This window comes from Palaemon carinicauda, chromosome 38 (assembly GCF_036898095.1).
Source record: "Palaemon carinicauda isolate YSFRI2023 chromosome 38, ASM3689809v2, whole genome shotgun sequence".
Lineage (NCBI taxonomy): Eukaryota > Metazoa > Arthropoda > Malacostraca > Decapoda > Palaemonidae > Palaemon > Palaemon carinicauda.
Window position 1 is genome coordinate 26,318,946 of NC_090762.1, and position 21,181 is coordinate 26,340,126.

A 21,181-nucleotide genomic window follows, 5' to 3' on the forward strand; every position below is an offset into this window, starting at 1 on the left:
AAATTTAGAATCCTGGCTCAGTGGAAGATTTTATTCATTTTTGAACAGTAGGTTGTACAAAATTCAGTCATGTGAAGGTACTTGTAAGGACTTATATATATATATATATATATATATCCCTCTCTGAGTTAGAATACCTTAACGCGGTGAAGGGGTTTGTGAATCGCCATGATCAGCAAAGCTGAACTAGGACCACTTACACTAGGTTGGTTTGCAATGAGCAATCAGACTTAAGTCTTCCACTATTATCATTCCGCAGTGGCCAGCGTGGTAATGAAATGGACAAAACCCAAACATGATTGAGGACACGTTTGAAGCCTTTTTCCTGCAGTAGAATAGAAACTGATGCATTTGTTGTTTGTGTGTATAATATATATATATATATATATAATATAAATATATATATATATATATATAAATATATAATATATATATATATATATATGATTAAGGACATATTTGAAGCCTTTTTCCACACACACACACACACACACACACATATATATATATATATATATATGAATAAGGACATGTTTGAAGCCTTTTTCCATATATATATATATATATATGAATAAGGACATGTTTGAAGCCTTTTTCCATATATATATATATTATATATACACACATGCATACATAATTCCTTTTTCCTGCAGTGGACTATACATATAGTGATTTTACTCCTCTCTCTCTCTCTCTCTCTCTCTCTCTCTCTCTCTCCTCTCTCTCTCTCTCCATAATCGTAGTTTTTATATACACCCTCTAGTCATGCAAACGTTTACAAGCTAAAGTTGAAATTACCCATACCTCAAGTGTGCCTAAATGACGAGAGAACTTCTAGCTTCTATATTATGAAAATGAGCGTCTTGAACAACTGAACTCGTTCATTATTTGAACATACTTCTCGCACACGGAAGAAATTTGAGATTTTCCTGTTACGGAAAAAAGTTTTAAAAACCTTTATATCATTATTTACTCAAGTGTTTCGGTTGTGCTACTTCTTATAGTCCACCTGTAATGGGCCTTGTAAAAAAATATTATTACTATTATTTTCATTATCATTATTGTTATTACTATTATTACTATTATTATTATTACTACTACCATTATTATTATTATTATTACTAATATTACTATTATCATTATTGTTGTTGTTATTATCATTACTACTTCTATTATTATATTATTATTATTATTATTATTATTATTATTATTATTATTATTATTATTATTATTATTAGTAACTAAGCTACAACCCTAGTTGGAAAATCAGGATGCTATAAACCCACTGGCTCCAACAGAGGAAAATAGCCTAGCAAGGTAAGTAAACAAGGAAATAAATAAAACTACATGAGAAGTAATGTACAATCAAAATAAAATGTTTTAAGAACAGTAACAGCATTAAAATAGATTAGTTCTTCATATAGACACTTTTGACATGAGCATTTAATTATAGATGAAAATTTTTAGTTAAAAAAAAAAATCTGGAAATACAGAGAAAGGAAGAAAATTCTGGATGACTCGGCAATAGACCAACCACCCTTAGCTCATAAGAACAGTTAGATTGCATACAATGCTAGAAACTGGAACGCTTGGCCATGGCTTGAACTCCCGCCCAACAGATTGCGAGACAGGTCATCTATAACCTTTCCCATTGACAGTTGAGATTTCGAATTTCCACTGGATATTTAATTCACAAAGTTAGTTTATAAGTGATATTAGGCTATTACGTTACCACTGTAACGTGTTTTGCCTAGCATTCGCATGATAGCAGATCGATTCCGGTCCGGGAACGTGAGTTTAAAGGTGTTTACTGAGGAGGCCACTGCTGTGGTTGGTCACCACTGTCTGGGGTTGGGCTTGCCCAGCTGACGTTCTGGTGAGCATCTGTCCTGATGAAACTGGAACTGAAACCAGACACCTTTAACCTTAACCTTCAATATTGGCAAAAGGTACATCCATGGAGTGTCATAATTTACTGGCACGTGACCCCTGTGAGCTAATTAAGAGTTGGAAGACCCAGGTCTACATGGCTAAGGACTAGGAAGCGTGAAGTGGGAGGTGATGAATGGAGAAGTATTGAATTAAAAGCTCAAGAAAGAGGCGACTGGTGAAATGTAACTGAGGCCCTTTGTCTCAATAGGCGTAGGAGGAGATGATGATGAATTAAGAGTTATGACTTTGCATGTTGATAAGAATAATTAACGTGCAGGAATTTTGTTGCCTTTCTAAACTGTTGGATAATTTTGGATAACGTAATACTATAGTCAATTCTTTTTATTAAGGCAGATTTGTACCGACTCGTAGGGGTGCCCTATTCGCTCGGAAAAGTTTCCTGATCGCTGATTGTTTGGACAAGATAATTCTAACCAATCAGATAGCAGGAAACTTTTCCGAGATAATTTGGCACCCCTGCGAGTTGGTGCAAATGCGCCTCATTAAAAAAAAAAAAAGAATATAGGTTTGCAGCTAATTCTGCCTTCATCATGAGGCTCAACACTACACAGAATTCTAGAATTTTTATTCCAGCTGTGACCAAGTTGTGGAATGATCTTCCTAATCGAATAGTTGAATCGGTAGAACTTCAAAAGATCAAACTTGCAGCAAATGTTTTTTTTTTTATATTGAATAGGCGGATGTAATTGTCTTTTTTATAATTTATTTGTAAAAGAATATTTTTTAAAATATTGTTACTGTTCTTAAAATATGTTATTGTAATTGTGCATAACATCTTGACAGTTTATTTATTTCCTTATTTCCTTTCCCCATTGGGCTATTTTTCCTTGTTGGAGCCCTTGGGCTTATAGAATCCTGCTCTTCCAACTAGAGTTTCAGTTTATCTAATAATGAAAGCAACAATAATAATGATGATAGAAATGACAACACAACAACAATAAATAATAATAATATGGGGTTACCTCGTGGTCTCTACCTTTCCAACAGAATTAAATTGTAAATACACCTTAAGGATGATTGACAGATAATGGCAGTATTTGTGGCATTAGTAATTTGATACATGAATCCCCATCGACTTATGAAAATATCTCCGGGATTTGACGCAAGGAGATTAATTATCAGAACCAATAGAGATTATTTCAAAGACCCAGCGACGAATAATATAAAGAATCATTGGAGATTACTGTGAATAGAATAACCACAGAGAGAGAGAGAGAGAGAGAGAGAGAGAGAGAGAGAGAGAGAGAGAGAAAATCAATCTTATTTAGTCACTGAGCCTAAAATTTAGTTAAACATTCTTAATGGTAATCACCCACCCCCTGCAGAGAGAGAGAGAGAGAGGAGAGAGGAGAGAGAGAGAGAATTCAATCTTATTTTGGTCACTGAGCCCAAAATTTAGTTAAGCATTCTTAATGTTAATCACCCACCCCCTGGAGAGAGAGAGAGAGAGAGAGAGAGAGAGAGAGAGAGAGAATTTCAATTTTCAATAATTTATTTTTTGGGTCACAGCCCAAAATTTAGTTAACCATTTTTAATGTAAACCACTCATGCCTTCAGAGAGAGAGAGAGAGAGAGAGAGAGATGAGAGAGAGAGAGAGAGAGACTACCTCCGCCGCTGACCCCTTTAGACACACAGCTCCGACCTGAAACGACCTCTCGAAGCTTGGCCAGGTTGCGCTAAGCTGCTTAAGTTTAATAAGGACAATTACTGGACTGCGATCACTCGACGAAGGCGGATTAAGACAGAACAACGATTTTTAGGGGGGAGGGGGAGAGGAAGGAAGGATCTTCCGTGCCTGGAAACTCAACTCTGGAAACGATCATGTTAATTCTAACGAAGCTTTACTGCCACGTTAGGATGATAGAGTCTGCGGGAGGATCTGGGGTAGGGAGACCAGGGAGGGGGTTGGGTACCAAGGCTGGGTGGGCGTGAGATGGCCCAAGGTGACTCAAATTTATTGATATGATGGAATTATCTTGTCCGCATCAAGGTCGATGTTCATTTGGGGACCTCTGATTAAGACAATAAAAAACTGCATCAAGGTCTGTGTTCCTTTTGGGGCCTCTAAATAAGGCCAAGCAGAAACTGCATCAAGGTCCATGTTCCTTTTGTGACCTTTAAATAAGACCAATTAAAGACTGCATCAAGGCCAGTGTTCCTTTTGGGACCTTCAAATAAGACCAATAAAAAAAACTGCATCAAGGTCAGTGTTCCCTTTTTGGACCTTTAAATAGCACCAATTAAAAACTTCATCAAAGTCAGTATTCCTTTGGGGATCTTTAAATAAGACCAATTAAATACTGCATCAAGGTCAGTGTTCCTTTTAGGACCTTTAAGTAAGACATATTAAAAGCTCCATCAAGGTCATTGTTCATTTTGGGACCTTTAAATAAGACCATTTAAAAACTGCCTCAAGGTAAGTACTCCTTTTGGGAGCTTTAAATAAGACCAATTAAAAACTGCATCAAGGTCAGTGTTCCTTTGGGGACCTTTAAATAAGATCAATTAAAAACTGCACCAAGGTCAGTGTTCCTTTCGGGATCTTTATATAAGATCAAGCAAAAACTGCATCAAGGTTAGTGTTCCTTTTGTGACCTTTAAATAAGACCATTTAAAAACTGCCTCAAGGTAAGTATTCCTTTTGGGTTCTTTAAATAAGATCAAGCAAAAACTGCACCAAGGTCATTTCCTTTTGGGACTTTTTAAATAAGATCAATTAAAGAATAGTTTATAATAAATATAAAAACTACTTTTCTGATTAGTTCTGTTGGATAACGTTTGACCTGGTATTTATTGAATAGATTATCTAACTAAACTTGGGCTGTTGGTAGTAGGCCAATGAACGTCTACGAGAGAGAGAGAGAGAGAGAGAGAGAGAGAGGAGAGAGAGGAGAGAGAGAGAGAGAGTATGCACGTAAATATCTACAACAAATGGCATTTAATATTTAATTCACCTCGGTAATATTTGTTAACTGGAAATTTTTGATAAATTCTTCTGGATGGGCAGGGACTCGAACCTATGCCTCTCAGTCGAAACAATGCCAGCACTGAACTAATGAACGAGTCAAGTCTGCTGTACATATTCAAAATATAAGAACCGATTCCTGTATTCCAGATAAATATACACAGTGGACTTGAAGTGAACTTATTTCTTGATGGCTCGTTTACTCGAATCTACTGTTAGCATTGTTTTGACTCGGAGACATAGGTTCCAGTCCTTGCAGAGATAGAAGCATTTGTCATTAAAGATTTTCCAGTGGATATATATTTACAAGGTTGATTTTGCCATCAAATGCCATTTGTGGCTGATATTTACATCTATTAAAGTTATCTTTGTTAGTGACACAATCATGTGTGTAAATGTATGTATATATATATATATATATATATATACATGTATATATATATTATATATATAAACACATATATAAGTATATATGTATATATATATATATATATATATTATTACGATTAGCGAATTACGTAAACTCCCAAGCTCCCGAACTCACCTGCTTTATATTACATAATTTGATACTTAAGATAATACCTCCGAGCTCTGAGAATAATACGCAACTCCCAGATGTTAATATATATGAACACTGAATATCTAAAGGTCTCTTTACGTTACACTAAAAAAAAAACTGGGTGATTACTTTTAACAGAAACTATTCTTAAATCAACATCTTACTTCGGTTCTTAGTCAGGGATACGAACAAGGCACTGAAATGATTATTGTTTATCGAAATAATACACACACTTTACAAAAATATATATATTCTATGAAAATAACATTTAAAAAATAATACCTAAAATAAATCACACAAAATTTAAATCTGAACTAGACCTTAGACTTCAAGAATAATACGATCACTTGTTTCTCTAGAAATTAATATATGAAAATATTTAATTTTGACAATTAATGAAAAAAGTGACACTTTAACTATATAGGAAATAAACAATAATTATACTTACATATAATTAAATGTTACTCTTACGACCTTTGGGCTAACATATGGTTACCGAACGGTTAAGTAAAAACAATTACACTCCACTGCTTAACCAAATCACAAGAAAAAAATAATTTTACAATATAAACTGTACTAGCAAATACACCTCACTTCGTCAAAGTAAACCACAAAAATATCACCAAAGTTTAACAGGCACTATACAGGTTATATGGTGGAGAGAAAACACTATGGCTAAAGAGGTGCTGGTGAGAGGATTGTCGGACGGTGGCTCTTCCAGAATGTCAGGCTGGATCTCTCTATCCTATGTATTGGGAGGCCCTTACATGTCATCTTAATTCATTCTGGAATCTTCCAGCAAATCATTCTCGAAGCGTGTATACTATACTCAATTTTTTTTAATGAGGCGCATTTGCTCCGACTCGCAGCGGTGCCATTATAGCTCGGAAAAGCTTCCTGCTATATGATTGGTTAGAATTATCTCATCCAACCAATCAGCGATCAGGAAACTTTTCCTAGCTAAAAGGGCACCACTGTGAGTCGGTGCAAATCTGCCTCACTAAAAAGAATTGACTATAGGTCTGGGCACCATTGTTGCCAACTTGGCAGTTTTAACTATGGTTCTATCGTCTCCTGACTATGGCAACCCTCTCAGTTAACTCCGCCCACCTCTCTCGAAACATTAAAAAAAAAGAGTAATCATAGTCGAGAACCTTCATGCAATTTCCAACCATGTAGAAACATGTTGTAATCCCTAACGTTTTATACCTTGTGTGTCGTACAGCTTACCTTTTAACAAGTTTACATAAGGCTTTGTAACAAAACTATGTGAAATAGAAGCTTAATTCTTTAAACATCGTAAATTTACATATATGGAACTGAATAAAAATATAACTAAATGAATGGCGACAGTCTTATGTAATTTACATACATTTTCTTAATCCTACATGAGTGGGACCCACCAAGTTGGCTATGCATCTCTTAAATGCACAAATGAAATACATGAATAAAATATTCTACTCTCGTATTAAACTGCCTTCGTAAGATGATATATATATATATATATATATATATTTGTGTGTGTGTGGTATTTACCTAATGTACTAGGAGAAAGTATTTAGTTTTTATTTCTGGCTAAAGCAATTGTATAAGTGAATTATCATTGATTAGTAATTAATAACAGCTGTTGTTATAATTGTTATTATTTTAATATTATTATTAGTAGCAGTATTGGTGTAGTTACTGTTATTTGCTGCCTATTTAAAAGAGGAAGCAAGGTGTCAAAAAAATGGAAACTACAGAACTACATTTTGAAAGAGAGATTTGCCAAACTTCTTGGCAAACTCCTTCGAATGTCATCCTCGCGAGCAGTTTCCCGTCGCGTCTAGTGGGAAACGGCTGAACGCAATCTCACCCAGGCGAGTGAACGCACCGAGGCAGTCATGTTTTGAAATTCCCGTAATTCTATAATGATCTTACTGACTGTAATTTTCTCATTTCCCGTATGTGTATTTTCCTTTTATATCCCTCCAGCTCCCCCGCCCCTACATAAACGCCCACACTCCCCTCCTGCAACACATTGTCGTCCAATTGTTAATGAAGAAAAGACGAGATAGCACACGTTGACGAAGGAAACCTGACTCCGTTAGTCTTGCCAACCTGCTATTGACTCCCTAATTTAATACCTGTAAAAGGCAGGGTTCAGCCAGCCCCTCCGTAATGTGTGTTTAATCATAAAGGGAGGATTGAATAGGTGATGTCGATCTTTGATATCGAGGCTGTGTTAATATCCTCGACCGTTATTATTATTATTATTATTATTATTATTATTATTATTATTATCATTATTATTATTATTATTATTATTATTATTATTATGAATTCTTAACCAGTTTGTTGTGGAAGATTGAGGAAATCTCTCTCTCTCTCTCTCTCTCTCTCTCTGGTCCCCTAACCATTATTCATCATCAATTAATGTGTATCGGCTTACGTTATTTGGGCCATAACTTTGCCAGGAGATATTTGTAACTTTTTGGTTAAACGGAGTTGATGGAAACGAGAGAGAGAGAGAGAGAGAGAGAGAGAGAGAGAGAGAGAGAGAGAACATATAGTCTTTTAATGTATTAAATTTTTCATGTGTGTTTGTCCTCTTATTTGTGTGTGTGAGAGAGAGAGAGAGAGAGAGAGAGAGAGAGAGAGATTTAAAACATATAGTCTTTTAATGTACTAAATTTTTCATTTGTGTTCGTCCTCTTATATGAGAGAGAGAGAGAGAGAGAGAGAGAGAGAGAGAGACTATTCCAGACATTTAGAACATATAGTCTGTTAATGTACTATTTTTTTTCATTTGTGTTTGTCCTCTTATTTGTGTGTGTGAGAGAGAGAGAGAGAGAGAGAGAGAGAGAGAGATTTAAAACATATAGTCTTTTAATGTACTAAATTTTTCATTTGTGTTCGTCCTCTTATATGAGAGAGAGAGAGAGAGAGAGAGAGAGAGAGAGAGAGAGAGACTATTCCAGACATTTAGAACATATAGTCTGTTAATGTACTATTTTTTTTCATTTGTGTTTGTCCTCTTATTTGTGTGTGTGAGAGAGAGAGAGAGAGAGAGAGAGAGAGAGATTTAAAACATATAGTCTTTTAATGTACTAAATTTTTCATTTGTGTTCGTCCTCTTATATGAGAGAGAGAGAGAGAGAGAGAGAGAGAGAGAGAGAGAGAGACTATTCCAGACATTTAGAACATATAGTCTGTTAATGTACTATTTTTTTTTCATTTGTGTTTGTCCTCTTATTTGTGTGTGTGAGAGAGAGAGAGAGAGAGAGAGAGAGAGAGATTTAAAACATATAGTCTTTTAATGTACTAAATTTTTCATTTGTGTTCGTCCTCTTATATGAGAGAGAGAGAGAGAGAGAGAGAGAGAGAGAGAGAGACTATTCCAGACATTTAGAACATATAGTCTGTTAATGTACTATTTTTTTTCATTTGTGTTTGTCCTCTTATTTGTGTGTGTGAGAGAGAGAGAGAGAGAGAGAGAGAGAGAGAGATTTAAAACATATAGTCTTTTAATGTACTAAATTTTTCATTTGTGTTCGTCCTCTTATTTATGAGAGAGAGAGAGAGAGAGAGAGAGAGAGAGAGAGAGTATTCCAGACATTTAGAACATATATCTTTTAATGTACTAAATTTTTCATTTGTGTTCATCCTCTTATTTATGAAAGAGAGAGAGAGAGAGAGAGAGAGGAGAGAGAGAGAGAGAGAGATTTTTAGAATATATAGTCTTTTAATATACTAAATTTTTCATTTGTGTTCATCCTCTTATTTATGAAAGAGAGAGAGAGAGAGAGAGAGAGAGAGGAGAGAGAGAGAGAGAGACTATTCCAGACATTTAGAACATATAGTCTGTTAATGTACTATTTTTTTCATTTGTGTTTGTCCTCTTATTTGTGTGAGAGAGAGAGAGAGAGAGAGAGAGAGAGAGATTTAAAACATATAGTCTTTTAATGTACTAAATTTTTCATTTGTGTTCGTCCTCTTATTTATGAGAGAGAGAGAGAGAGAGAGAGAGAGAGAGAGAGAGAGAGAGAGTATTCCAGACATTTAGAACATATATCTTTTAATGTACTAAATTTTTCATTTGTGTTCATCCTCTTATTTATGAAAGAGAGAGAGAGAGAGAGAGAGAGAGAGAGAGAGAGAGAGATTTTAGAATATATAGTCTTTTAATATACTAAATTTTTCAATTGTGTTCATCCTCTTATTTATGAAAGAGAGAGAGAGAGAGAGAGAGAGAGAGAGACTATTCCAGACATTTAGAACATATAGTCTGTTAATGTACTATTTTTTTTCATTTGTGTTTGTCCTCTTATTTGTGAGAGAGAGAGAGAGAGAGAGAGAGAGAGAGAGAGAGAGAGAGAGAGATTTAAAACATATAGTCTTTTAATGTACTAAATTTTTCATTTGTGTTCGTCCTCTTATTTATGAGAGAGAGAGAGAGAGAGAGAGAGAGAGAGAGAGAGAGAGAGTATTCCAGACATTTAGAACATATATCTTTTAATGTACTAAATTTTTCATTTGTGTTTGTCCTCTTATTTATGAGAGAGAGAGAGAGAGAGAGAGAGAGAGAGAGAGAGAGAGAGATTTTTAGAATATATAGTCTTTTAATATACTAAATTTTTCATTTGTGTTCATCCTCTTATTTATGAAAGAGAGAGAGAGAGAGAGAGAGAGAGAGAAAGAGAGAGAGAGAGAGAGAGAGAGAGAGAGATTTTTAGAACATATAGTCTTTTAATGTACTAAATTTTTAATTTGTGATCGTCCTCTTACTTATATAAAAGACCCGCCATTAAAATTCCCTTTTAAATCATCCACCTACGAGTAAGCAGATATTTAGAATATTAAATTTTAGATGAATTATTTCTCTACTCAAAAGGTCGATATTAAAGGGACTTCTTGGCCCCAGCGCCGGGCTGTTTGGATTGGGATTTGTTATATATTTATTTATTTATTATTATTATTATTATTATTATTATTATTATTATTATTACTTATCATTATTATTATTAACATTATTAAGATTATAATGATTAAAATTATCATTATTATTAAAGTTATCAAAATCATTAATAAAATTATAATTTGCATTATTAAAATTATTATTATTATTACCATTATTGGTATTACGTATCCTTTTCCTATTTCTTCCTTCTTTGTCTTCCTTCAGGTAGGACCCCCCTCCTAATTATCGCCAGTAATTGGATAGACCCACAAGACTGTCAGTAACGCCTTTTTAATGAAGTCATTACTGGCATGAGGTGTGAATTCACACTGCCGGGGTTATTTTGGGAAGGGTGCGGTGTACGCCGTTATTCCATGCAACTTTTCGATAGTTTATGAGGTTAAAGTTTTTCTTTTTTCGTTTTTATTTTGCTTTATCTTCCTTTCGGATGCTTGAAACTTGATAGATTTTCTATTGCTTATTTTGGTAATATTACGCAATACAGTATTACCTAAATCTAATGGTTTTCGCTCGGACGTGAGCTCGCTTCGCTTGCGAAAAAACAAACATCATTAATCTCTACGTACTGGCTGAGCGGTTATGGCTCGGGGTGGGACTCAACCGAAATATTACCAAAATAAGAAATAGAAAACCTAATCAACTTTCAAGTCTGGGTGGGACTCTACCGAAATATTACCCTTAATTTTTGTGATAGTGTGTTTTTCCTATCACCACTTGGCGTCTTGTTCAAGTGGTTCATTAATCGGGCTGTGAATTACTGGGACCGTGGTCGATCCCAGACCGCCGCTCTCTATTCCACTCAGTTATTAGTTGGTACAGTTGGCTTCGTTAATTCTGGTACATATCTCCTGAGAGCTAATGAAACAAGTATAGAATATTGTTATTTGTTCAACAGCGCTTCGCGAAATCAATTAAAATGTCTTTAATCACTTGTTTACAAGCTCAGTTTCTCATTTGCTAATCACAATTACCAGCTACTATATATATATATATATATATATATATACACAGTGTGTGAGGAAGTTTCTTCGTTTTGCTTACTTTTCATGAATACATCCGTCTTAAACCATCTTAGTAATTGTTCTGATCATGTGTGTTCTTGCATTAACACCTCAAGTTAGCCTTTTTTTTTTTCTATGGCCCAATTTTCCGTTTCTTTCCCTTCTATCAATCTTCACCCAACAATCGTGATTTTCTGCTCAATTTTCTGCACCTACACTATTAGGAAAAAGCTTAATTATAATCTGAAGATCTCCGTTATAAGAATACTGTTCTCAACCGTATTTCAATAAAATACAGGCGACCGTAATTTTACTTTACTTTGTTATTATCGTTTACGGGTTGGTGGACCGTAATATCAAACCTTTACGTCAATATACACTGTTATAGGAAAAAAACCGTAATTTTAATCTGAAAATATCCGTTATGATTATACTGTTCTCAACCGTATTTCAATAAAATACAGGCGACCGTAATTTGACCTTCCTTTGTTATTATCTTTTACGGGATGGTGACCGTAATATCAATCCTTTACGTCAATATACACTGTTAGAAAAAAAAAAACCGTAATTTTAATCTGAAAATCTCCGTTATAAAAATATTGTTTTCAACCTTATTTCAATAATATACAGGCGACCGTAATTTGACCTTCCCTTTGTTACGGGTTGGTGACCGTAATATCACTCCTTTACGTCAATATATCCGATTTTAAAATGATAAAAATCCTGGAATAATTACTACCAGACATCTATCTTTTAAATGCAAATTATTAACATTGTAGAACAGGCTTATCAGAAGGATTAATCGTCTTAAATTCCTCCTCCCCTGCGTGGCAAGGCTTTTGTACTTGCTGTTGTTGTTGTTGTTATTGTTGTTGTTGTTATTTAGCGAGGTTAATTAAACAAATGAAAAACGTAACCACGCAATTGAGTTGCATCAACGGATCTCGAACAATGGTGAGCTGGACGTCCAGTGGTCGTGTTATCATGCAGTTCGATGCCTCCTCTCCAGAAGGTTCTTGGTGGGAACTTAGTAGCCTATTATATTATCTATCAAAACACAACCCTCATATATATATATATATATATATATGTATATATATATATGTATATAAATATATATATATATATATATATATATCCTTAACGTGGTGAAAGAGTTTTCATATCGTCATGATCGGAAAATCTGAATTAGTAAGGGCCACCCATACTAGGCTGGTTTGCTGAGAGCGATCAGAGACAAATGTCCCACCATTACCAATCCGCATTAAATTGGCCAAACCCCAGACATGGGGCCTTTGTCCTGCAATGGACTAGAAATAGTTGCATTTGATTTGTTGTAGTGTGAATATATATATATATATATATATATATGTGTGTGTGTGTGTGTGTGTGTGTTCGCTAGAAATTGATTTCTGTCTATCCCAAACATGACTTTTTGGTCTTAACGACTCTCTCTCTCTCTCTCTCCTCTCTCTCTCTCTCTCTCTCTCTCTCTCTCGCTTAAAATTTATTCTTGCATATGAAACAAAACTTAAGGTGAATTAATCAAACACACATTTCATATATATATATATATACCAGATTTCTCGTTTGTCATGATTACGGACATTTTAAGCCTACTGTACAGGATGTATATTGTATGATCTATGCTACTACAGTAGTTTAAAGGCCGCTCATGAATGGCAGAGGCAAAGGATAGTGGCATTGCCCTTAGCAAGTAGGACAATGTCCTTAGCTAGTAGGACAATGCCCATAGCTAGTAGGACAATGCCCTAAAGATTGACCATACTGTATATATAGTACATAGGATCAACGCTCCAGTCCCCTCTCCACCCAAAGTAGGACCAGGGAGGGCTAGGGAATGGCTGCTGATGACTCGGCAGGTAGACCTACAGACTCCCCCATAACACAGCTCACAACGATGGTGAGGTTGCAGACTCTAAAAGAAACTATCGATTATGACCGTGACTCGAACCCCAGTCCGGCAGATCGCCAGGCAAACCCGTTCAAATAAGACGTGATTTTATTTAATAATCCTTTGAGTAAGGAATTTGGGCCAAGGAAGAAAGACTTCTTTCTTATTACATCGCTTGATTGAGCTAAAATTGCATCGTTTTGTCTGCATCGTTGAATCGATCTAATGGCATGTAATTGATCAATTGTTATAATGAAAGTTGATCGGTTGTTTATACGTCCCATTATTATTGCTGACCGTGGATGTTTAGTGGGAAACCAAAGATAAAGCAGAGGAAAAAAACATTTGATAAAATGCAATATGCATTTAGAAATTCCTTGTGTAAAGCAAACAGTCTACGGGAAATAGAAGCCACGTTTAAACAAAACTTGAACTATGAAAGTTAGCACGAAGTAATGTACTATAGTCAATTCTTTTTATTGAGGCCCATTTGCACCGACTCGCAGCGGTGCTCTTTTAGCTCGGAAAAGTTTCCTGATCGCTGATTGGTCTGCAGCGGTGCCCCTTTAGCTCGGAAAAGTTTCCTGATCGCTGATTGGTTAGGATTATCTTGTCCAACCAATAAGCGATCAGGAAACTTTTCCGAGCTAAAAGGGCACCCCCTGGGAGTCGGTGCAAATCTGCCTCATCAAAAAAAATTGAGTATAGACGACAACAAAAGTAACAAATTCTGCTATTTATAGTCCACTGCAGGACAAAGGGCTCAGACATGACCTTAGTCATGTCCTCGTGTCCGGGGTTTGGTCATTTTCATCACCACACTGGCCAATGAGGATAGGTGATGAGATCGCTTACAGCAAGCCAACCTAGTATGGGTGGTTCTGACTATTAGAGCTTTGCTGATCATGGCAATATTCAAACCCTTTCACCACGTTAAGGTATCCCCACTGTGAAAGGGTACAATGTAATGCATAGGTATTTTTTATATATATATTTTTTTATATTATCGTTATTTTAAGTAAACGAAAGCAAGCATATACAATTAAGGGAAATTTAGTATATACAAATGAGGAAAAAATAAGTATGTTCCAATCAGGAATTTAAAAACTCTGCTCTGAATGGGCACTCCAAAATCAAACCATTGTTCTCTAGTCTTGTGTAGTGCCATGGCCACTGTACCATGGTCTTCTACTGTCTTGGGTCAGAGTTCTCTTGCTTGAGGGTACACTCGGGCACACTATTCTATCTTATTTCGCTTTCTTTTGTTTTGTTATTAAAGTTTTTATAGTTTATATAGGAAACATTTATTCTAATGTTGTTACTGCTCTTAAGATATTTTATATTTCCTCATTTCCTTTCCTCACTGGGATGTTTTCCCTGTTGGGGCCCCTAGGCTTATAGCATCCTGATTTTCCAACTAGGGTTGTAGCTTAGCAAGTAATAATAATAATAATAATAATAATAATAATAATAATAATAATAATAATAATAATAATAATAATAAGTTTCAATCATTTTCTAATATGAGGCATTTAAGGTTTACGTTCGTTGCAAAGATGATTCCACGTGAATAATTTCCAATCTTTTTTTAATCAAATTCACCGAAACAGGGAATTTTATATAAAACGAAAATAACTATATTGTAAATGTTCAAAATAGTTTTAAAACATGGAAAGCAACACTTTAACTTGTCAGTTGTGGGATGGTCGAAATATCACGTAAATAGAAGTTGAACTTTCGACCAAAATTGCCTAAAATGTAAACACACTATAGATGCCGGTTTTTGGAAGATGACCCCTGGCTGGAAGACGAACGCCCAGAGACTAGTGCTAATACATATGTAGATTATTCTTGACTTTTTTATTACTGTTATGTGTATTATTGTTCATTACTTATTATTGTATTCGGCCCGTGAAAATTGACGTCTGAATATTTAGATAAGTATGCACACACCCCTTTCACCAGGGTATGATTACTCTCTCCCCCTTACCAGACGGGAAGAGCTGGTCGTAACCGATATATATGTATATATATATATATATATATATATATATATATATATATATATATATATATGCATATACTGTATATGTATATATATATGTATGTATATATGTATGAGTATATATATATATATATATATATATATATATATATATATATATATATATATATATATATATATACATATATATACAAATATAAATATTTGTATATATATATATATATATATATATATATATATATATATATATATATATATATATATATATATATATATCCAGACACTTGCTCTTTATTATATAGTGGTAAATATTATTACTGCTTTTGCCTAAAATTGATTATTCTTTCTTTGCTATTATTATCATTAGTATTACCTTTAATGAAAACAGTTATTAGAATTATGATAATAATAATGATGATGGTGATGAGTAGTAGTAGTAGTAGTAGTAGTAGTAGTAGTAGTAGTAGTAGTAAGTAACAATTGCACAGTCATAGTAACTGCCAATTGTGAATGGTAACATCAATATCCATAATGAAATTACAGTAATATAAGTCTCGTGTTCCGCAGTAACACGATCTATCATTAAGTCATAAGGGAAGGCATATTCTTTATCACGTAACTGCCTAATTACTTTTGCCGTCCCAAGTGTTTCTCTTGTGTTTAATTGACAAATAACCCAAGACCCTCGAGACGTAGAGTAAATGAAGTAATGCCCCAGTAATTATGCGCATAAACTTACGTCTAATTACCTTTGAGGAAATAAAGGAAAGATTTCATGTTTTCGTAATGTTGTTTGTTATATTATTAAAGATGTTTCTCGATATTTATTTGTTTGTTGGCTCTCGTGTTCTGTATTTTCCTACTTTTAGGTTGTTCATTACAATTGAATAAAGATTTCATTGTTTAGTTGAGCATCCATTTAAAAAGTTTAAAGACCGCTCATGAATGGCAGAGGTAATGGACAGTGGCGTTGCTCTAGAGACTGGCAATATATATATATATATATATATATATATATATATATATATATATATATATATATATATATATATATATATATATATATATATATATATATATATGTGTGTGTGTGTGTGTGTGTGTATGTGTGTGTGATCACAACCCATGCCCCATCTCCGTCCAAGCTAAAACCAGGGAGGGGCAGGCAATGGCGTCTGATGACTGAGCAGGAAGACCCATAGGCTTCCCCAAATACCACACCCTTAGCTCGCAAGGATGGTGAGATTGTGGACACTAATGGAACTAACGAGTTTGAGCGGGACTTAAACCCTAGTCAGGCTATCACTAGGCAGAAACCTTACCAAGTAAGACACCACAACCCATTTTCATTTAAGTATGTAGTCCTTTCAATTTACAGTTACTGTACTTACTTTACATTAGGGGCTGCTTTCATGGTTTATATCACACTGCATAACTGGCTAGTACAGTGGCAACTTGTTCGTCTAGCATTCCATGGCATCAGATCGATCCCAGCCCGGGACCGCGAGTTTAAGCTGTTTGTTGTCGAGGTCACTGCTTTGGTTGGGCACCACAGGGTGGGTAGGGTTGGGCTTGTCCGGCTGACGTTCTGATGAGCATCTATTTCTCATTTATGAAATCTCGAATATGTATTATTTTGTTACCATCAGATTGAATATTTAAATGGCCGCAATTTATGACACCCTTTTATGATCAGTATTTTCTGCAGAACTGTGTTAAAAGGAGGTAGTTCTGCTATGAAGAGTTTCCGTTGAATGTAAGTAATTTGGACGTGGACTCGTGGTTTAATTGCGTAATTGAAATATAATCTCATTGCCGCAGCAATTTTCTTCATTTTGCCCGGCTAGTTAGAGGTAAATATATTATTACCAGCGAGAAATTGAAAGCAAGACTCTCCTCCCTTATTTTGCCGGAGTTGTTGTGGTAATGTGTTGTTGTCATGAATTACAGCATCAAAGGATGGAAGTTTGTTTGTGTTGACTGGCGAATTACTTTGCTCAACCTATCAATAAAGATACAATTGAATCGATGGAACTTCAATAGTTCAAACTTGCAGCAAATGTTTTTTTTATGTTGGACAAGCTGACTTCTCTCTTTTTATTTATTTATGAAAGATCTGTTTTAATGTTGTTACTGGTCATAAAATATGTTGTTTCAATTGTTCATTACGTCTCTTGTAGTTTATTTATTTCCTTGCTTCCTTTCCTCAGTGGGCTGTTTTTCCTTGTTGGGGCCCTTGAGCATAGCATCCTGTATTCCAAAGAGAGTTGTAGCTTAGCTAATAACATTGATAATAATAATAATAATATTAATAATAATAATAGTAATAATAATAATAATAATAGTAGTAGTAGTGATACTAATGATATTAATATTAATAAAATTAATGATAATATTAATAATTAATAATAATATTGATAATAATAATGATAATATTAGTAATGATATTAGTAATAATATTATTAATGATAATGATGATAGTAATATTAATATTAATAATATTAGTAATAATATTAATGGTAATAATAATAATATTAATAATAATAATATTAATGATAATGATAATAGTATAGCAGTAATATAATAATAATAATAATAATAATAATAATAATAATAATAATAATAATATGAAATTTGCTAATTATGTCCTTTCTCCACCAGGAACACCTCCATCATCTTCTGAACCAGTATCCTGACGTGGACAGTGGAATCGTGTCCCGCGCTCTGTCCTTCTCCCACACCCTCCTGACGGAGGAGTCCAAGTCTCTCGGGCTGCCAGATTTCCCCATTGATAACCTGACCAATGTCATGGCCATCATAGTAGGTCTATTTCTTATGTAAAGTATTGTTCAGAAGCTTCCTCTGTCTTGGGTTAGAGTTCTCTTGCTTGAGGGTACACTCGGGAACACTATTCTATCTTATATCTCTCCCTCTAGTTTTTTGAATTTTTTTATAGTTTATTTGGAAATCATTTATTTTGATGTTGTTACTGTTCTTAAAATATTCTGATTTTCCTTATTTCATTTACTCACTGGGCTATTTTTACCTGATGGAGTCCCTGGGCTTGTAGCAGCCTGCTTATGCAACTAGGGTTGTAGCTTAGAAAATAATAATAATAATAATAATAATAATAATAATAATAATAATAATAATAATAATAATAATAATAATAATAATGATAATAATAAAAATAAAAGTACTCTACTTTTGAATGCGTTTTTTGATTTACAGAGAATTTATTGTTTAAATACAAGTGGAGCAAGATTCTTTTAAAATAACCATGGTGACCCCTACTAAAAGGAAGATAATAGATTAAATTTATTTTAAAACTATATCCCATTTCCTCCCAGAGGGCTGACCACCACTAAGTGCTAGACAAAATTCATATGATCGTCTTTTCAGGGTATGTGGGTAGCAACTCCGTTCTATTAAAGAAATGGCTTAGAAATATGAAAGAATCATTAGAAGTCTGATGTAGAATGCAATAGGTCTAAAGGAAGCTTGATATGAGAGAGAGAGAGAGAGAGAGAGAGAGAGAGAGAGAGAGAGAGAGAGAGAGAGAGAGAGAGAGAGAGAGAGAGAGAGAGAGACCTTCTAGGAGAAGGACTCCAAAATCAAACCATTGTTCTCTAGTCTTCGGTAGTGCCATAGCCTCTGTACCATGGTCTTCCACTGCTTTAGGTTAAAGTTCTCTTGCTTGAGGGTACACTCGGGCACACTATTCTATCTTATTTCTCTTCCTCTTGTTTTGTTAAAGAGTTTATAGTTTATATATTTATTTTAATGTTGTTACTCTTAAAAATTTAACTTTTCCTTGTTTCCTTTCCTCACTGGGCTATTTTCCCTGTTGGGGCCCCTGGGCTTATAGCATTGTGCTTTTCCAACTAGGGTTGTAGCTCAGCAATTAATAATAATAATAATAATAATAATAATAATACTGAGTACATGTTCTGTACCTAAATCTTGCCACTGAGTACAACACAGGGTGCTAAATGTCGACTTGATTTCTGTAATGCTTACTTTAAAAATACTTTCCTTTTGTTATTTTCTAAAGTTCCTAAAAATAACATGACTTCTCTTCCAGAACAAGTTTCCTGCAGTGGATCCTGGCCATACCATTTCGAGATTATACCCCTACAAATCCTTCCTGACAAGAGAGACTCACAAATCCGTAGAAGAAATTTACTCGACCTTCGCATTAACACCCTCTGAGGTATGTCATTTGTAAGATTACTTTGCTTACTCGTGAATTTTTCTTCAAGGCTTTAGTTTGTAGTTAAATGTGAAAGGATTCTGTGGATTATTGTTTTAGTAGAAGTTTCAGAACACTTTTCTAAAATTCTGTAAGACTATGTTTCACAGTATATTGATAATTTCAAAATTGATTTTTATATAATCTCCTTTATTTCTTTGAATCTCCCCTGATGGTCATATTGCTTCTTCAGACACCCAGTCTAATTGACATTTATCCATAAAAATATCAAAGATTTTAACATTTTTCTATTTTCTTTTACTTCAACAAATCCATGCCCTAACAAAGGAATAGAGCCCTCTATTGGTAAGAAGTAAGGACCACAGGTTGCTGCATCAGTTAGTCTACTTTTCATTTATCTTCGTCGTTCGTTGGTGATCTCACACTCTCAGATTATTTGCATCAGTGTTTCCCAACATTTGGTTGTGATCCTAAATGAGGTCTTAATCTGGAGTACTGTAGTTGTTTATTTATTTCCTTTCCTCTATGGGCTATTTTTCCCTGTTGTAGCCCTTGCGCTTGTAGCATCTTGCTTTTCCAACTAAGGTTGTAGCTTTGCTAGTAATAATGATAATAATACCAACTCTAATTGTAATGATTAATCCAACCATTTCATGATACAGTTATGTATATATACGTACTTGGAAAATGTTTATGAGTTTTTGTTTTTATACGTTATTTCAGTTAATATTTACTAGCACAATGAATATCAATACATTTTTTTAAATATTTAACTTAGCCGGTGAATATATAATAGCTGCTACTCAGCGGCTCGACAGAAAACACACTCAAAAACTCGCGAGCGATCGCTATGAAGGTTGCGGGTGTGCCCACCAGCGCCACTATCGGCCAGATACCACTCTTGCATGTAAACAAACCCTTCAATTCTTCTCTGTCGACCTTGACGACAAGACGTATCAATACTCGCTGTAGAACCTGGAGTTTTCTCAACATTTTTGGTGAAGTACTTCATTTTGGTTTGAGCTTTCGCAGTGCAGGTGTTTTATCTTCATCTTAAATCTTGAACTCGTTTTTGGATAGATTTAATTTTTGATGACAAGAGAGAGAGTATGGACTTTCTTTGACTTTTAAAGGGCCGACCCTTCCCTTAGACGGAAGTGTGTTTTAGGCTTTTAGCAATTATCTTATCACGTTATAAATTAATTATATATTTTCCTCTATATATTTTATATCTCAACCGCCTTTATTAGGCCTCTTCGATTAGCTTTCCATTTATAATAAACATCAAAATAAATTTTAATGATTTTTTTATATGCGACCTTTCCTGAGAGTAGGCGGTCCTAACTTGGAAACCGAAGTTAAAAAACGTTGAGCCCTTTTCAATCGTATATAACTTTTACAGAGCTAATGATTTAAAACTTATTAAATGATATTTTATGAAAGTTTTTTTCTTTGAATAGTCTTCGTACTGTTTCAAAGATGAACTAACGTTTAGTTTATTTATGCTACGCAGTTTGCGCTCTATCGTTACGATAGAGAGAGAGAGTATCACGGTTTCACTTTGCAGAAAGAGTAAATCGATTCTGACGTTTTGTTCATTTTTCTTTCA

At 34.4% G+C, this 21,181-nt stretch overlaps 1 protein-coding gene across 2 annotated transcripts in view; it reads left to right on the forward strand.

Annotated features, from left to right (window-relative positions):
• The window catches only part of c12.2 (von Willebrand factor A domain-containing protein c12.2), a 248,503-nt gene that overhangs the window by 147,478 nt on the left and 79,844 nt on the right, over positions 1 to 21,181 (forward strand). For both annotated transcript variants that reach the window (XM_068361985.1, XM_068361986.1), the window contains exons 8-9: positions 18,021 to 18,179; positions 19,444 to 19,572. In XM_068361985.1, the coding sequence (XP_068218086.1) occupies positions 18,021 to 18,179; positions 19,444 to 19,572 (288 nt within the window). The remainder of the gene's footprint in view (positions 1 to 18,020; positions 18,180 to 19,443; positions 19,573 to 21,181) is intronic.